General features: G+C 44.9%; 1 protein-coding gene across 7 annotated transcripts in view; it reads left to right on the top strand.

Moving 5' to 3' along the window:
- The first annotated feature begins 2,263 nt into the window (after nucleotides 1-2,263).
- MROH7 (maestro heat like repeat family member 7) overlaps nucleotides 2,264-18,283 on the top strand; it is a 55,273-nt gene continuing 39,253 nt past the window's right edge. For 6 of the 7 annotated variants that reach the window (XR_005359755.1, XM_038537443.1, XM_038537445.1 and 3 more), the window contains exons 1-3: nucleotides 2,376-2,567; nucleotides 10,493-10,527; nucleotides 11,228-12,533. Coding sequence is in view for 6 of the 7 variants with exons in the window: in XM_038537443.1 (XP_038393371.1) it covers nucleotides 11,303-12,533 (1,231 nt within the window). In the remaining variant the exon portion in view is untranslated. The other variant, XM_038537441.1, reaches the window with a different exon arrangement.

Here is an 18,283-nt window from a genome sequence, read left to right as displayed (position 1 = left end):
AAGCTACCACATGCAAAAATCTGTGACGTCTCACAAACCATGCTCAACCAAGAAAGCTGGAAACAAGAGTGTGCGCTGTATAATTCCACTTAACGAAGTCCAGTAACAGGCAAATCTAAACGATGGTGCTAGAAGTGGGGTTAGTGGTTGTCCTTGATGGGGGATGGTGACTGAAAGGTCTCTGGGGTCCTGGCAATGTCTATTTCTAGGTCTGGGCGCTGGCTGCATGCTGCACTCACTTGAAGAGAATTCATCAGAATTGGCAGATCCGTGCGGTTGCCCGTGTGCGTATGGGGTTCCAGTAGGAATGAACAAAATCAAAAGGCAGCAGAAACAGGCAGAGGCAGGAGCAGGCTGTGGAGGGGCCTCGGCGCCAGACGGCCTGGACGTGACCTGTGGGCAGAGGGAGACGCTGAAGACGTGGGAATGAGGTCAGGGGGGCTCCCTTGCAGCCACACAGTGGTGGCTAGCGCAGGAGGGGGCGCTTCCCTGCGGGCCAGTATTTCAATGATTGGCCCAAATCTGGGCTCCCTCTGGGCTCCTGGTGATAAGGACCCCAGCCAGAGTGGAGGGTGTGGGGTTGGAGGGACGGGACAGATTTGGGGACAACATTGGAAGGACGTTTGGTTAATTGGGGGGGCATGAGGCTAGGGGCGTCAGGGTGATGCGGGAGAGCTTGGGTCTTGTCTCACGGAGTCGAAGAAGGAATCTCCGAGGACGCAGGAGCATGAGTGAAGCCACAGAAGTTTATTAAGCAAAGATACAGAGAAAGTTCTCGGAAGTGAGAGGGGTCCCGACAGGGTTGCCCTCGGGGGCTTGTAGGGTCGGTCTGTTTTTGAAAGCCAACCAGGGAACCTAAACCCTTTTAACCCTATCTATTGATATCACCATTGAATAAGGACTAGTTATGCTCTGTTGGTGACAGATGACTGTTGTTAAAAAAGACCCGCTTCCCGCCCACACCTAGGGCAGGGTGGTCTGGTTTGTTTCCATATCTCTGGTTTCTTTACCCTCGGCATCTTTGGGAGTTTTGTGGGCCTTCTTCCACGGCCCCCTGCCTAGCCCCGCCGAGCCCCATGTGTCCCTAACTCAAGAGTGGGTTCTTGGGAGAGGCTTGTCACGGCAGCTGGAGAGCGAGTGAGGGGCTACTGGGACAAGACAGGAGCTCCTGCCCAAGGAGGATTTTGTTGAGAAAGAAAACTTGGCCATGTTGGTTGGTTGGTGGAAGAGGCAAGTGGGACGGAGCTCTAGATGGCCTCCTCCCCCTGCCCCAGGTGAGGGTGCGGAGGGGTGGGGGTGCGGTACAGAGCCTGGAGCTGGCAGAGCGGGAGGCAGAGGGGTGGGGGCAGAGAAGGGGGACTGAGGTGGACTGGACAGGAGAGATTTCACTGTTGAGTGCCCGGAGGCGCCTGGGGTGGGGACCTTGGGGGCTGAGGCAGATTTCCAAGTGGGATTTATTTTTTTTTAATTTTTTAAAAAATATTTTATTTATTTATTCATGAGAGACACAGGGAAAGAGAGAGGCAAAGACACAGGCAGAGGGAGAAGCAGGCTCCATGCAGGGAGCCCAACGTGGGACTCGATCCCGGGTCTCCAGGATCCTGCCCTGGGCTGAAGGCAGCACTAAACCACTGAGCCACCCGGGCTGCTCATCCAGGTGGGATTTAATGAGCGGGGTAACCCAGAACACAGCTTAGTGGAGAGGTTCGCTACAGCGCTGTAAACCATGCCCAGCGGGTTTTTCAGTGGAGTCACTGGTAATCTTAATCGGCTTACTTCTCACTTGTTACGAGTGTCTTCTGAGTAGATAGTAGAGTCTTCAATTCCTTATCTGGGAATCTAGGTTTCAGGGTCTGGATTCCGGGCGGCCGGGCCCTCCTCATTCCTGCCCTGCTCTGCACTTTATCTGCGCCCCGGGTGAGGAGGCAGAGGGTGGAGCAGGGAAAAGATAAGGGACACCCATGACCTTGGGCCAGGCTCTTCCCTCCGTGGCTCTCCGTTTCCTCCACACGGGCTGCCTGCTGCCAAGGCCTTCCATACACAGCCCGCGACCCTGCAGGGCCCGCTCTGTCGCTGCACCCCCTGCCTGTAACTTTCTTCAGAACCAGGCTGTTACCCCGAGATAAACAAGAACTTAGGTTGTACGGTGAGGGGCTTTGATGGGGAGGCTTGAAAGCTGGGCAAGGAACTTGGACTTCAACTGAGTAAGGTCATTTCTCGGCTGTGGTGGAGGGTCCTTCCTTGAAAGGATTACCTCCCTGCCTCTAGCTACCCTGTCGGCAAGAGGTGGGGCCTCATTGGCCGGGGACTCCTAAGTCACGGTGACCTCACAAAGACCGCAACACCAGCCTGGGCTGGGGGGAGACTAGGTAAGCTGAGGGGTGGCTCTGGGAAAGTCCCAGGGGGTGGGGGCAGCCTCCCCAGCCTCTACAAGGCAGTTACCACCTTGACTCCAGCCCCCACTGGGGAGAAGTCTTCCCCCCTCTGGCTGTAATTCCACAGTTAGGACTTCATACTTTTGACTTAAGGCTGAATTTTCTGTTACCACGTGGATGCCCCAGGTGGAGGTAACACATTGAACTTGGCTCATGGAGAAAGAGTTTAGGCTTGATCTGAGAACACCGTGGGTGGGAGCTGGGGGAGGTGAGAAGACCCAGGAGAGAATGCCATAGACTGGTGGGCATGGGACGGAAGAAGGCAGAGAAACTGGAAGCCAGGCTGGGTCTTTATTTCAAGTTCCCCCTACCCTACCCTCACCCAGAGGGAGAAAGGGGTGATGAGGACGAGCATTTACTGGGGGACTACTGGGGCTCAGGTGTTATGATCCTATGTGCATTATCCATTTTTTCTCCTACACTAATCTTATGGATTGAATATGAAGACTGACGCTCAGCATGGCGAGGTTACTGCCCATGTTCACACCACTGTTGAGAGACCGAGTGGTTCCAAATTCGGGTCTAGCTGCCCACAAAGTCCTGGATTTGTGCATTATAACTGGGCATCAGGACATTTAGGTTGTTTTCGTTGGACTTTACCAACTCCTAGGGTAGGGGCCTAAGTGGAAATGGGATTAGGGAATGAGAAACAGGAAGATACGGCTTCATTGAGTGATTCATGGCTCAGAAATATCAAATTGCAGGAAAAGCAAAATTGAGAGGATCTGGTATGGATTCTGACTACCGTTTCCTGGGGCTTTACAAACATTATTTTGGATTCCCAAATAGTCTGAATTAACATGCCAGTAAGTGAGGATAATGATACCTATCTTGAAGAGTTGTCATCGATCCGTCCATCCCCCACTCCATGAATGTTTCTGAACCTCCCCTGTGTGCTAGGCCCTGTGCCATGTGCTAGGAAAACAGGGGTAACAAGATAGGCAGAGACTGACTAAGCCCATTTCTTAGAGAGAAGACATAAAATGAACAGAGTGATCCTCTAGGACAGAGTTAGCACGTGCAGAGAGCACTTCCACCCACATTTGAGGGTCCCAGGAAGACTTCCTGGAGGAAGGGACACCTGAACTGGCATCTAAAATGTTACATGATAGCCAGGGAAAGTGATGGAGATTTAAATGGAGAAGTTTACAGGAAGAGGAAGGAATATTTACAAAGGCCCCAAGTCAAAAAGGAGGCCAACACATCTGAGAAGTTGAGAGTGGTTCACGTGTGGGAGTGGGGAAGGGAATGGTTGGTGCTAGAGAGATCAAGGCCCGCTGTGGCCTGAGGCTCTTAGTAAAAGCAACACAGCCACCATGCTGTAGACCAGGATGCCTGTAGACCAGTGGCCTACCCATCAGTTATGTGATAATTACTTTGGGGTGGAGTGAAAGGGGGAGAACTTGATAAATGTCTAATTTCTCAGCCCCCTCAGAGGTGCACAGTGGAAGCCCAGAAATCTGTCTTATAAAAAAAAATAAGAAAAAAAAAACTTTAGCTACACCCCATCATTTGAAAACCCATGAGGAGTCACAGAGGGGTGCTACAGGGGAATGGAATAGTTGGATCGGTATGCATTTTTTCTTTGTCTGAGAATATCTTTATTTCCCCTTCATTCTTTAGGCATAGTGTTGCCAGATTTAGACACAGTTGACATCTTTATGTCTTTCACTAAATTTGGGTCGTTTCCAGCTATTACTTCTTTGAATGTTTTCAGTACTCTCTCTTCCTCTGGAACTCTAAGGGTGTTAGATATTTTATATTGTATCACAGCCCCTGAGGCTCTGTTCACTTTTTTTTAGTCCATTCTCTCTGTTCAAATTAAGTAAATTTTATTGATCTGTCCTTAGCTCACTGATTTTTTTAAAGATTTTATTTATTTATTCATGAGAGACAGAGAGAGAGAGAGAGAGAGAGAGAGGCAGAGACATAGGCAGAGAGAGAAGCAGGCTCCAGGCAGGAAGCCCGATGTGGGACTCGATCTCGGAATTTCAAGATCATGTCCTGGGCTGAAGGCAGGCGCTCAACTGCTGAGCCACCTAGGCGTCCCTAGCTGACTGATTCTGTTCTCTGTCACCTCCACTCTATTATTGGGCTGGTCTAGCAACTTAAAATTTTTTTCAGTTGTGTCTTTAAATAATTTCTATTTTGATTTCAATAATTAAATTTTTTATAACTTCTATTCCTTTGCTGAGATTTTCTAGTTTTTCATTTGTTTCAGGAAGGTCAGTAATTGCCTGTTGAAGCATTTTCACAACGACTGCTTTAAAATCGTTATTGCAAACTCTGATCTCTGATTCACTCAGTATTGGCATTAGTTATCTTTTCCCAAATGAGATTTTCCTAGCTTTTGGTATGATGGATAATTTTTTGATATATCCTTGACATCTTGGACATTACGTTAAGAGACTTTTGATCCTACTTAAATCTATTTTAGCTGGCAATCAGCCTGTCAAGATGTACAGTGTAGGTTCTGGACTATTTTATGGACTGTAGTTCCAATGATAGCGGAGCCTTGGGAGTCAGAGCCTTGGGATGGCTTGGCTCTTCTGGCACTGCTGGAGCTTTTGTTCATTCTTGGTGGTACTGCCTGCAAGGGCAAGACAGTGCTTCCCTTGGCCACCTATTGTCACTGAGAGGCCAGGAGCTGTGGGACCTGGTAAATTCTCTGCCACTGGATGGAGAGCCCAGAGATGCAGGGCTCTGCTGGCACTGTGCCTGCAGGTGGATTGGCCTGCTGGTCCCTCTGTTACGGAAAGAGGATTAGAGCTCCCCATTGGGGGTCCACCTCATTGGGCTTCCCTTTTTCTGGTCCTTTAGCCAGAGGGAGCAGGCTTTTTTCCCTTTGTATGTGTGTATTTACACACATGCTCTTGACAGATGTGTGGCAGGCCTATCTGGTGCCCAGTCTGGGATATATGGAAGATAAAAAGAAAACGCTGGGGAACGCACTCAGTGTGATCCCTCAAGTCCTGACGTTCCTAGCTAATCCACTGCCTTCTTCCTAGCTTTCAGAGTCCTTTTATGGCTGTCAGTTGAATCATTTCCAGGATATTTAGTTGTCCCTGGAAGGAAAGATCAGGGAAAAGTGAGTCTACACCTTCTTGCCTGGTACATGCATTAAAAAATTGTGGCACAATAATCATAGCATAAAACTCACTGTTAGTGGCAAATAGTACCTTCACAGTGTTGCGTAATCACAGTCATTATCTTGTTCCCATTTTTGTCACTCCCAAAAGTAAGCCTGTACGCAGCAAGCAGTCACTTCCCATTCTCTTCTTTCCCCGGTCCCTGGCAACCTCTATCTGCCTTAATCTGCTTTGAGTCTCTTGAGATTTGATTATTTTAGATATTTCATATAAATGGAATCATCCAATATGTGGCCTTTGTGTCCAACTTCTTTCACTTTGCATGATATTTTCAGTTTGTCCTTAACAAATATCAGCAAGTGATTCTTTTTTGTGGCTGAATAACATTTCATTTCATGGATATCCATCCACCAGTTCACGAACATTTAAGTTGTTTTCACCTTTGACTTTTGTGAATGTGCTACTGTAAACCTTTTTTTTTTTTTTTTGCAAGTTTTTATTGGAACATCCATTTTCAACTCTTTTGAGTATGTAGCTAGGAGTGGAATTGCTGGATCATTTGGTGATTCTGTTTGACTTCTTATACTACCACGTTGTTTTTACAGACACTACACCATTTTATATCCTTATTAACACTGTTTGAGGGTGTCAATTTTCTATATCTTTCTTTGCCAACACTTGTTCTTTTCTTTTTTTGAAAAACTTTTCAACTTTTTGTTTTAAAAGTGATCTCTATGCCCAATGTGGGCCTCAAACTCATGACCCTGAGATCAAGAGTCACATGCTCTGCCGACTGAGCCAGCAGGTGCTCCTTGTTATTTTCCATTTAAAAAATAATAATGAGTATAAAATAATGTCTCATTGTGGATTTGATTTGTATCTTCCTAAGGGTTAATGATGTTGAGCATATTTTTGTGTGCTTGTTAAATTTTTGTGTATCTTCTTTGGAAAAATATCGTATTCAAGTCTTATTTGCCCATTTTAAAATTTGATTTCTTGCCTTTTTGTTGTAGAGTTTTGAGAGTTTTTTAAGGGCGTCTGGGTGGCTCAGTTAGCAACCAACTGTTAATCTCAGTTTAGATCTCGATCTTAGGTTGTGGGTTCAAACTTGACATTGGGCTCCACACTGGGCATGGAGCTTACTTAAAAAAAAAAAATATATATATATATATAATATAATATAATATAATATAATATATAAAATCTTTAAAATAAAATCTTTATTTTTTTAAAGATTTTATTTATTTATTCATGAGAGATACACAGAGAGAGAGAGAGAGAGGCAGAGAGAGAAGCAGGCTCCATGCAGGGAGCCCGACATGGGACTCGATCCTGGGTCTCCAGGATCACACCCTGGGCTGTAGGCTGCGCTAAACTGCTGAGCCACCAGGGCTTCCCTAAAATAAAATCTTTAAAAAAAAGATCTCCCTGTCAACTCTTTCTTTCTTTCTTTCTTTCTTTCTTTCTTTCTTTCTTTCTTTCTTTCTTTCTTTCTTTCTTCTCTCTTTCTTCTTTCTTTCTTTCTTTCTTTCCTTTCTACTTTATTTTATTTTATTTTATTTTTTAATTTTTATTTATTTATGATAGTCACAGAGAGAGAGAGAGGCAGAGACACAGGCAGAGGGAGAAGCAGGCTCCATGCACCGGGAGCCCGATGTGGGATTCGATCCCGGGTCTCCAGGATCATGCCCTGGGCCAAAGGCAGGCGCCAAACCACTGCGCCACCCAGGGATCCCGGTCTACTTTTTTTTTTTAAGATTTTATTTATTTATTCATGAGAGACACACACAGAGAGAGGCAGAGACATAGGCAGAGGGAGAAGCAGGCTCCCGTTGAGGAGCCTAGTGCGGGACTCGATCCCTGGACTCTGGGATCACCACCTGAGCCAAAGGCAGATGCTCAACCACTGAACCACCCAGGTGTCCCCAAAAGTTCTTTATATATATGTTCTGGGTATGGGACTTATCAGATATATGACTTACGAATATTTTCTCCCATTCTGTAGGCTGTCTTTTCACCTCTTTTTTTTTTTTTAAGATTTTATTTATTTATTCATTAGAGACAGACACACACACACACAAAGAGAGAGAGAGAGAGAGAGAGAGAGAGAGAGGCAGAGACACAGGCAGAGGGAGAAGCAAGCTCCATGCAGGGAGCCCAATGTGGGACTTGATCCTGGGACTCCAGGATCACGCCCTGAGCTGAAGGCAGATGCTCAACCACTGAGCCACCCAGGCATCCCTCTTTTCACCTCTTGACAGTGTCTTTTGGTACACAAGTTTTAAATTTTGATGATGCCTAACTTATTTTTTCTTTTTGTTGCTTGTGCTTTTGATGTCATATCTAAGAAACCGTGGTCAAATCTAAGGTTGTGAAAATTCACCCCTGTTTTTGTGTAAGAATTTTATAATTTCGGCTTTTAGATTTAGGTCTTTAATCTTTTTTGAGTTAATTTTTGTATATAGTGTGAGGTATGGAATCCAATGTCATTTTTTTTGCATGTTGAAACCATTTGTTGAAGAGACTATTTTACCTCCATTGAATGGAATTGGCATCCTGGTAAGAAATTAATTGACCATGGGTACACATAGGTTTATTTCTGGACTCGCAGTTCTATTCTATTTGCCTGTATGTCTATCCTTATGTCAGTGCCACACTGTTGAATGCAATTTTAAAGGAGGATATTTGCAGCTCAATTTGGAAATTGGTTTGTTGGGAGCAGTCTCTAAACACAGGTGTCTTAGGCAATGAGATCTGTGCTAGGGTCTGGCAGTGATGATTGAGATATGGGGAGATATTTGGGAGCTTTTCTGGAGCCATCGGTGGCAAAACTCAGCCCAAATTGGATGGAGCAAGTAGGAAAGAGAGTAGAGGATGATATCATTTCTAGCTTACATAGTAGTGCCAGTTAGTAGAAATGGAAGAGAATAGGAAGGTCTGACTTAGGGGAAAGATAGCAAGTTCTGTTTTGGATTCTCTAGGTATAAAGTGTTCCAATGTCGGATGTGTGTTTGTCAGGGTAGTGTGATCACATGCTTACAAGTACTTAACATATTCTGGGCCAATAAATGTGTTGTCAACGAGGCACTGGAAGATCCAATGATAATTACACCTCCCAAGAGCTCCCACAACCCCTGCTCAAGGCCTGGAAGGGCTCACTGAGGAGAGGAGATGGAAATCAGTCAGTGGTTCTCTCAGTCTTAGGATTAACTTGCTGTTTTATGGCTGTTCTTCGCCCTCCCTCTTTGGGACTCCAGGGCCTGGGAAGCAAAGGCCAATAGGTAGCTGGTAACTATTGAGTCAGTAATGAGCCCTGTTGGCTCCCCTGTGTCCCATCCAAGCCCCTCGACAACCACCACTCTTCCCAATGCAGAATGTCCCTTTGGTGGAGGATAAGATATGGGCTGTCCCAGTCACTGGCAGGCAGCTCGGAAGCCTTGCCTGTCTGTTGCAGGATGAAAGAAGAGCATGAGGGAACAGGAGAAAAGTGGGAGAAATCTGTTTTTTCTCAGGGAAGAGGGAGGGTCAGCCAGGGTTGAGACCTGTAGCTTTCTGCCCAGTGACCTGATATTGTGCATCTGCTATGTCAGAGGGGTAGAGATTGTTCTCTTCCACAGCCCGAACCACGTAGACCTTCCAAAATCCTACATGAAGCCTCAGAGGCTGCATCCAAGGCATATTTTTCCAGGTTGAAAATGCCTCTCTTTGATAACTATGGGGTGTGTGTATATGCCTGCACGCGCGCGCGCACACACACACACACACACACACACAAGTGGGAGGGTCATGAAGGAAAGATCTAGGGGTTTTTTCGAGTCTGAAGACTTTTTTAGGCTCTTCTTTAAATAAAAGAAGACAGAATTATGAATACAAAATTATGGTATCCTTAGAAAGGGATTGTGTAGGCAAGGAGTCCCGGAGTTTTAAATTTCATTAGCTTCCAGGTCAAGTCACCTCTGGTGCTGATGGTAAGTGGACATTCCCTGCTTCTGAGGCAGGATGCAAAGCTGTACATGATCTGTTTGCTTGGAATGAGGGCAGCTCCCACTGGGCTCTGAGCACCTTATTCCTTTCTGCCTGCAGCGCCTGGCAAGGAGTAACAGAAGAGTGGCTATCATTTAGAGAGGGCCTTCAGTAGGCCATATTTTTAGTGCTAGGCACTGAAGCCACAACCACTGTGGGTGGCAGGTTTTATGCTTCCCATGTTAGAGATGAGCTGGAGGAGGGCCAGAGGGGAAAAGGTCTCTTGCCCAAGCTCACTCAGACTAGTAAGAAGTTGAACTGGGATGGAATCCAGAACCATATGACTCCAAATCTATGGTCTTTCCAAAGCTGAGCTATAAAGATGTACAGCAAAGTTTGTGGAATGGGTAAATGATTTAGTGAATGAGTTAGTGTATTAATGAATAATAAATAAGTGATGAAATGAAATAAATGAGTGAGTGAAGAAGAAATAACTAGCAGGGAAGGAATCTGGAGAAGGGTATGCCCAACTTCTGGAAGACCCAGACTTAACCCAGAGCCTGGTTCTTTGGAGAAACACTAAAGAGTTGAGAGGTGGTGGAATGGAGTGGGGAAGGGAGTTTGGACAGGCTAGACAGGTGAGAGGAGTGTTAAGTCCAGACACAGAAAGTCCTCTTAGGTTGCTAAGGATTGGGGATACTGTCCTGAAGACAGTGGAAAGCCTTGGAGGAGGAGTTCAGGTGGATGAGTAGCATAAAGAGATGGTCTTGGCTTCCCTGAGGGTCAGTAGGGTGGATGACATTCCTTTCTTTGACCTTCAATTCCTTAAGTATATAATGCAGCAATAATATCTAACTTCAGGACTCTGTGTGTGTGTGTGTGTGTGTGTGTGTGTGTGTGTGAGGCAATATGGTTAGCAGATGTGCGTGTCTGGTCTGTGGACTTTGCTCAGGAAGCATTACAAAAACACATGTTACCTGACTTGGTCTTCTGTGTCTCCTCCAGAGGCCCACTCCTGCTTAAGAACACCATGAATGCAGGTAAGCCGTCCCAGTGATTCCCACAGGGAGAGGAGCCCAAGTGTGAAAGATGGGTAGGGTTGTGGTGGGGGGGCGGCTGGGGGGCTCACTCTGCAATCAGATTGCTGTGGTGAGGCAGGCTCTGGTTTTGAGTACTGCTCCAGGGTCTCCTTTATGTAGCCTCCTCATCCAGAAGAGGCAAACTGTCCAGGGCAGTGGGTAGTTCTAGAAATTTAGACTGGAAGTAGGGCAACCCCTAAGGAGCGTCCTCCTTCCCCTTTTCTACCTTTGTCTAGTATTTACAGGCTTCCCACTGGGTGCTGGAGGTTGGGGATGTCCCAGGGACTAAGCTACGCATAGTTCTTGCCACCTCTCCCAGCGGCTAGACCATTAAATGGGGAGTAAAGTAGGATGAATATTTTGCTGGGAGGAGTGGGCTTGGCAAAGGACAGTGGGAGGAGGTTCCAAGCCAAGGGAATCGCATTGTTGAAGAGTTGAGAGGAAGCATGGCGTGGTCAGAGAAACCCAGGGGATATGGCTGGCCCGAGAGCTCGAGGGAACAGCTGTGTAGATGGGGCTGGACAGGTGAGCTGGGCGCAGTCACGAAAGACCTGGAAGTCATGCAAGGGCTTTCATCCCGGGGATAGTGGGGAACCATGGAAAAGTTTTAAGCATGACTTAAAAGGTGAAGCATGACTGAGTTTGCCTTTTTCCCGCTCAGGAGCCTTGTGGGGAGCTCAACAGTTGGCTATTGGAGAGAAGGGAGCTGTGGCACTGAGAGACCACCAGGCCAGGCATGGCCCTGAGCCCAGAGGCTAGTCTGGTCCTCTGTGAAAGCTCAAAGACGACACCTGATCTCAGCTTCACCGAGGCCCCAGATTTCAGCTCCAGCACCATCTCTGGGCCCCACCTGGACATGAACTTTGTTCCCCTTATAAACCCAGCCCTGAATCCTGGCTCAGTTCTTGTTCCAGACCTCAATCCAACTCTGAGTCCTGTCCCAGAGGAGGCCCCTGGCCTGGCATCTGGTAACACCCCCAGCCCTGATGACAGCCAGACTGTGGGCCCTGCCTCCCTCCAGATCATCACTCCTCACTCTGGTGAAGCCTTGGGCCTGAGTTCAAATCACATCTTGAAGCCTAACTTGCAGAGGGCCCTAGGTCCAGCCTCAAACCTCGTTCTGAGCCCCAGCGCTACTGAGGCCCATGCTCTGGGTTCAGGGAGTCATTCTGGGCCTGATGCTGAGGAGGCTTTCAACTCACTCTCAGGCAAGATTGCTGATTTGGGTCAGAGTAACTCCAACCCTTCCAGGTCTGAGGCAAATCCATTTATAAGGCCCTATTCAAGAGAAGCCCTGGTTGTGGGCCAGTGTGTCTCCAGGCCAGGCTCGAAAGCACTCCTTATTCCTGCCTCAAACTCCTCTCTGGACCGGGATTCCAGCCAAATACTTGGTGTGGGCTCAAGAAACACCTCCAAGCTGGACCTACATGCAGCTTCAGGTTCTGTTGGGACCCTGATCCCAGATACCAATGAGACCATCACTGTGGTTTCACATAAGATCTCCAGGTCTGTCTCAAAAGGAGCCTTTGGTGCAGCCTGGAACACGAGTTCCAAGGGAACCATCAATGTGGCTTCAAATTGTAATCCCAGGTCTGACTTGAACATGACCATCACTCAGGCCTCATGCTTGACCCTAATTCCTGGCTCCAGTGACGGTATCAGCCTGCACTCTAGTACCCATGGACCCAATTCCACCCTTTCTCCACCCTCATGCATGACCCTGATCTTGGCCTCCAATGAGACTCTCAGTCTTGGCTCCAGCCTTATCTTCAGTGACACCTCCACCCTGACATTGAGCAGCCAGCAGGATTATTCTGAGGACAACAGCATCCATGCCATACCCTTGGATGAGAATCTGGAGAGTTGGGGCGAGATGGTCAGCCCTGAGACGGGCCAGTTTCCGCTGGGGTTCCCCACCTGTAACATCACAGACAAGGACACCACAGCCTTCCAAAGCATCCCAGAGGGTGAGTACAGCAAGGGTGACAACCCTAGAGAGGGCGCTACCCTGGAAGAATTTTGTATTCAGACTCGTAGGACAGGGAGGCTAGAGAAAGGAAGAGGGGAGAGGAAGGAACAGCATACAATGGACAGGATGCAAAATATTAGTATACACAAGCAATCTAGTGCTCAGCCTCTGCTTGCTCTGTGACTTGGGACAATCTACCTAATCTCTCTGAGCTTCAATTTCCCTAACTGAAATATCTCCATATCATAACGATTTTATTATGTCTAAATTATGAGTCACATAACTATACATTTCTTTCAAAATGTACGTCTCTTTCTCTCCAGTTAGATTTCAGGCCTGGCTTCTCAGGTTCAAATCTGACCAGTGGAGCAGGCAGGTTCTAGGCTCAGCCAGCCTCTGTTGAGTGTTTGACATCCTCACTTGGGTGAAGCCTTGAAGTCCTGTCTGGAGCCTGCTCCTCACTTACCTGGGATATGCAGGAGTTCTGTGAATTAATCCCTTATCAATTTTTGATGTTGTAGACATCTTTTTCCAGTCATTTATATCTCCAGATATTTTTTGTTTGTTCATACACCAATTCCATATTGTGATTTTTAAAAATAGACCATGGCTTTGTAAACCTGTGTTTTCAGAGGTGCAGTATGTATCTGGTAGGGTGAGAATTCCTCTTTGATGTTTTTAGAATTATTCTGAGGACAATAGCATCCACACTGTGTCCTGAAGTGTATTAGTAGACCCTCTTTCTTCCATATACATTTTATTTCAAAAGAAAAAAAAACTTTTAAAGATTTTATTTTATTTATTTTTAAGATTTATTTATTTATTTATTTATTTATTTATTTATTTATTTATTTATGAGAGAGAGAGAGAGAGAGAGAGGCAGAGAACACAGGAGGAGGGAGAAGCAGGCTCCATGCCGGGAGCCGGACGTGGGACTCATCCTGGGACTCCAGGATCGTGTCCTGGGCCAAAGGCAGGCACTAAACCGCTGAGCCACCCAGGGATCCCAAAAGATTTTATTTTTAGGTAATCTCTACACCCAATGTGGAGCTCAAACTTACAACCCTGAAACTAAGAGTCACATGCTCCATCCACTGAGCCAGCCAGGAGCCCCTTCCATGTGCATTTTATTTTATTTTATTTTTTCCAAATATGCATTTTAGAACATATTTGTCTTAAGTCCTCAAAAAGTCTTTATTGGGGGATTCCTGGGTGGCTCAGAAGTTTAGCGCCTGCCTTTGGCCCGGGGCGTGATCCTGTCAACCCGGGATCGAGTCCCACGTCGGGCTCCCTGCATGGAGCCTGCTTCTCCCTCTGCCTGTGTCTCTGCCTCTCTCTCTCTCTCTCTCATGAATAAATAAATAAAATCTTAAAAAAAGACTTTATTGGAATATTCTTAATTTATCCATCTATTCAAGTTTTCCTTTTATAGGATATATTCTTTGCTAGAATTTAAAAAATTCTCCATAAAGGTCCAGTGCTTTTTTTTTGGTAGGTTAATTCCTAGATACCTTGTAGTTTTTATTACCATCACGAAGCATATCTTATCTTCTAATACAATTCTAATTTTGTGCTGGTGATGCTGATGATATAGAAGAATTTTATGCAAGTTGGTTTTTTCTTTAAGCAGCTGTATTGAAATGTACAGAACCATAAAATTTATCCACTTAAAGTATAAAATTTAATGCTTTAAAAATATACACAGTGTTATGCAGCCATCACTACAGTCTATTTTAGAACATTTTCATCACCCCAAAAAGAAGCCCTATACCCCTTAGATGTCATCCTCAACCCATGACCCCCTACCCCAGTCAATCACTAATCTACTTTCTGTGTCTATAGATTTTTCTACTTTGGACATTTCATATAAATGGAATCATACAATATGTGGTCTTTTGTTTTTTTTTTATATGTGGTCCTTTGTGACTGGTTGCTTCTACTTAGCATAAGGTTCTCGAAGTTTATGTTGTATTGCGGATCAGGACTTCTTTCCTTTTTATGACTGAATAACATTCCGCATTTTGTTTATCTATTCAACAGTTGATAGATATTTGGGTTGTTTCTACCTTCTGGCTATTTTGAATACTACTACTATGAACATCCATGTATAAATTTTTATATGGATATGTCTTCATATCTCTTTGGTACATACCTAGGAGTAGGATTGCTAGGTCATATGGCAAATCTGTGTTTAAGTGTGTGATTCAAAACTTTTTTTTTTTTTTTTTTTTTAATTCTTTTTTTTATTTATTTATGATAGTCACAGAGAGAGAGAGAGAGGCAGAGACACAAGCAGAGGGAGAAGCAGGCTCCATGCACCGGGAGCCCGATGTGGGATTTGATCCCGGGTCTCCAGGATCGCGCCCTGGGCCAAAGGCAGGCGCCAAACCGCTGCGCCACCCAGGGATCCCTAAGTGTGTGATTCAATGGCATAGTCACACTCACAGTATTGTACAACCATCACCACTATTTAGTTCCCAGACTTTTTCATCACTCCAAATAGAAGCTCATACCATAAAGCAATAGCCCCCCTAACCCCTCTCTCTCCAGGTTCTGCTAAATTCTAATCTGCCTTTTTTTCTCCTTGAATTTACCTACTCTAGATATAGCACGGAAGTGGAATTATGTTATATTTGACCTTTTGTGTCTGGTTCATTTTGTTTACCATAATGTTCATTTCTGCTGTTGCATGTATCAGTACTTCATTTCTTTTTATGGTTGAATAAAATTCCAGTATGTGTACCACATTTTATTTGCCCATCTACCCATGGATGGACACTTGGGTTGTTTCCACTTTTTGGCTATTGTGAATGATGCTGCTATTATAAATTGCAAGTGCCCGTTTGAATTCTTATTTTCAATTCCTTTAGATATATACCTAGGAGTGGAATTGCTGGATCATCTAGTATTTCTATATTTAGCTTTTGGAGGAACTGCTAAACGATTTCCCAGAGCAGCTGTACTATTTTGCATTTCTACTACCAATATACAAGAGTTCTAATTTCTGCACTATTAATCTCTCCTTGCCAACACTTGTTATTTTTCTCTTTTTGAATATATATACACATATATTTTAAGATTTTATTTATTTATGCATGAGAGACACAGAGAGATAGAGGCAGAGACATAGGCAGAGGGAGAAGCAGGCTCCATGCAGGGAGCCCGATATGGGACTGGATCCCGGGACTCCAGGATCACGCCCTGAGCCAAAGGCAGATGCTTAACTGCTGAGCCACCCAGGTGTCCTGAAAATGTTTTTACAATAGACATCCTAAAGGCTATAAAGTGGTATCTCTTCATAGCTTTGATTTACATTTCCCTAATGATGACCGATATTGAACATCCCTTCATGTGCTTATTGGCTGTTGTATCTTTGTGGAGGCCGAGAAAAATTAAGGCTATCCCACCTGAAGTTTAGCATTAGGACAAGTACAGCCATCTTAGGCCCCTGTGAATAAGAGCTGAACTTTATGGGAAAAACTGCAGAATGTCCTCAACGTCCTCGGCAGGTAATCCCATTTCAGAAAGACAACAGAGCCCACGCCCATGGTAGAAAGTCTCATATTAGAATGAGAACAGAGCTCAATGCCCTTGAAAGCCCCACATCAAAATGTAAACAGAACTTGGAGAAATTCTTCCACCCCTTCTGAAAATCCCCTAGACCAGCCTATAAAAAACCCAGCTGTAACCCACTTTGAGGTCCAAGTCCCTGCTCCGCCGTGTTGGGTATACTTGGACCCAAGCTCGAGCTTGCTAATAAACCCTCGTGCACTTGCATCGGTGTTGGCTCCTTGGTGGTTTCTCGGATTCGCAATCTTGGGCACAACAATCTTCTTTGGAGAGATGTGATGTATAATCAAGTCCTTTGCCCATTTTCAAATTTGGTGGTTTGTTTTTTGTTGTTGTTGAGTTTTAGAAGTTCTTTATATATTCTGGCTACTAATTCCTTATCAGATATATGATTTGCAAATATTCTTTCCTATTCTGTGAGCTGTCTTTTCGTTCTCTTGATAGTGTTTTTTTTTTTTTTTAAGATTTATTTATTTAAGAGAGAGCAAGTGCATGCTTGCATGAGTATGAGAGGGGGAAGAGGAGGGAGAGGGAAAAGCAGACTCAGCTGAGCTCTGAGCCACCCACGACTCTGCAATCATGACTCAAGCAGAAATCAAGAGTCCGACACTTAACTGAGCCACTTAGGCTCTCCAATACTGTTTTTGATGCACAAAAATTTTAAATTGTAAAAAATATTTTATTTATTAATGAGAGACACAGAGAGAGAGGCAGAGACATAGGCAGAGGGAGAAGCTGGCTCTATGCAGGGAGCCCGATGAGGGACTCAATCCCGGGACCCTGGGATCATACCCTGAGCCAAAGGCAGATGCTCAACCACTGAGCCACTCAAGGGTACCCCCAAATTTTAAATTTTGATAAAGTCCGATTTTATTTTTTCTTTTATTGTCTTTTCTTTAGTGTCATATTTTTTTATAGAAGATCTTTTTTTTTTAAAGATTTTATTTATTCATGAAAGACACAGAGAGAGAGAGAGAGAGAGAGAGAGGCAGAGACAGGCAGAGAGAGAAGCAGGCTCCATGTGGGACTTGATCCGGGGTCTCCAGGATCAGGCCCTGGGCTGAAGGCGGCGCTAAACCACTGAGCCACCCGGGCTGCCCTCTTTTGGTGTCATATTCATGAAATTATTGCCATATCCAATCTCATGAAGGTTTCCTCCTATACTTTCTTTGAAGAGTTTTATAGTTTTAGCTTTTAAGCTTAGTCTTCGAGTCATTTTCATATATAGTGTTAGGTAGGGGCCCAACTTCATTCTTTTGCATTCTTTTTCCCCATTGAATGGTCTTGGCACCCTTGTCAAAAATCAACTGACCACATATATAAGGGTTTATTTCTGTGCTTTCTATTTTATTCCATTGGTCTATATGTCTGTCCTTATGCTAAAACCACACTGTCTTGATTATTATAGCTTTGCAGTAAGTTTTGAAATCCGGAAGTGTGAGTCCACTAACTTTTTTTTTTCAAGATTATTTTGGCTATTTAATGTCAATCTTTGCTTTTTATTATTATTTTTTAACGTTTTCTTTATTTAAGTAATCTCTATACTCCATGTGGGGCTTGAATTCATGATCCTGAGATCAAGAATTGCATGTTCCTCCAAGTCAGCCAGGTGCCCCCAATCTTTACTTTTTAAAAGGAACATTTTGTCTATTTCCATTTTTAAAGATATTTATTTATTCACTTATTTGAGACAGAGAGAGCATGCACACGTGGGTGCAGGCTGAGGGAGGAGCAGAGGAAGCAGTACAAGCAGACTGCCCCAGAGCATGGAGGCTGAGGTGGGGCATCCCAGGATCCTAGGATTACTACTGAAGAGTCAACGGCCAACCAACTGAGCCACCCAGGCGGGCCTTGTCCATTTGCATTTTTAAAGACAACATGTTTTCAAATTGTATTAGCCTCTTAAAAACTTTGTCAAGATACATAACACGTATCAATGAAATATGTAAAGTGTACAACTAATCTCAAGTACAGCTTGATTAGTATTTACATATGTATACATGCTGGTAACTACCACACAGATCAAGACACAGATCTTTGCCAGCAGCCGAGAACCCTCCCTTGTGACCTTTTCCATTCAATACTCTTCTCCTGAGGCAAGATCTCCCAACCTTGGCAGTACTGACATTTTGTGTTAGATAACTCTTTGTTGTGTGGATGTGGGTTTGGACAGGGGAG

Source organism: Canis lupus, chromosome 5 (genome assembly GCF_011100685.1).
Source record: "Canis lupus familiaris isolate Mischka breed German Shepherd chromosome 5, alternate assembly UU_Cfam_GSD_1.0, whole genome shotgun sequence".
Taxonomy (NCBI): Eukaryota; Metazoa; Chordata; class Mammalia; order Carnivora; family Canidae; genus Canis; species Canis lupus.
This window is presented reverse-complemented; position numbering and strand designations above follow the sequence as displayed.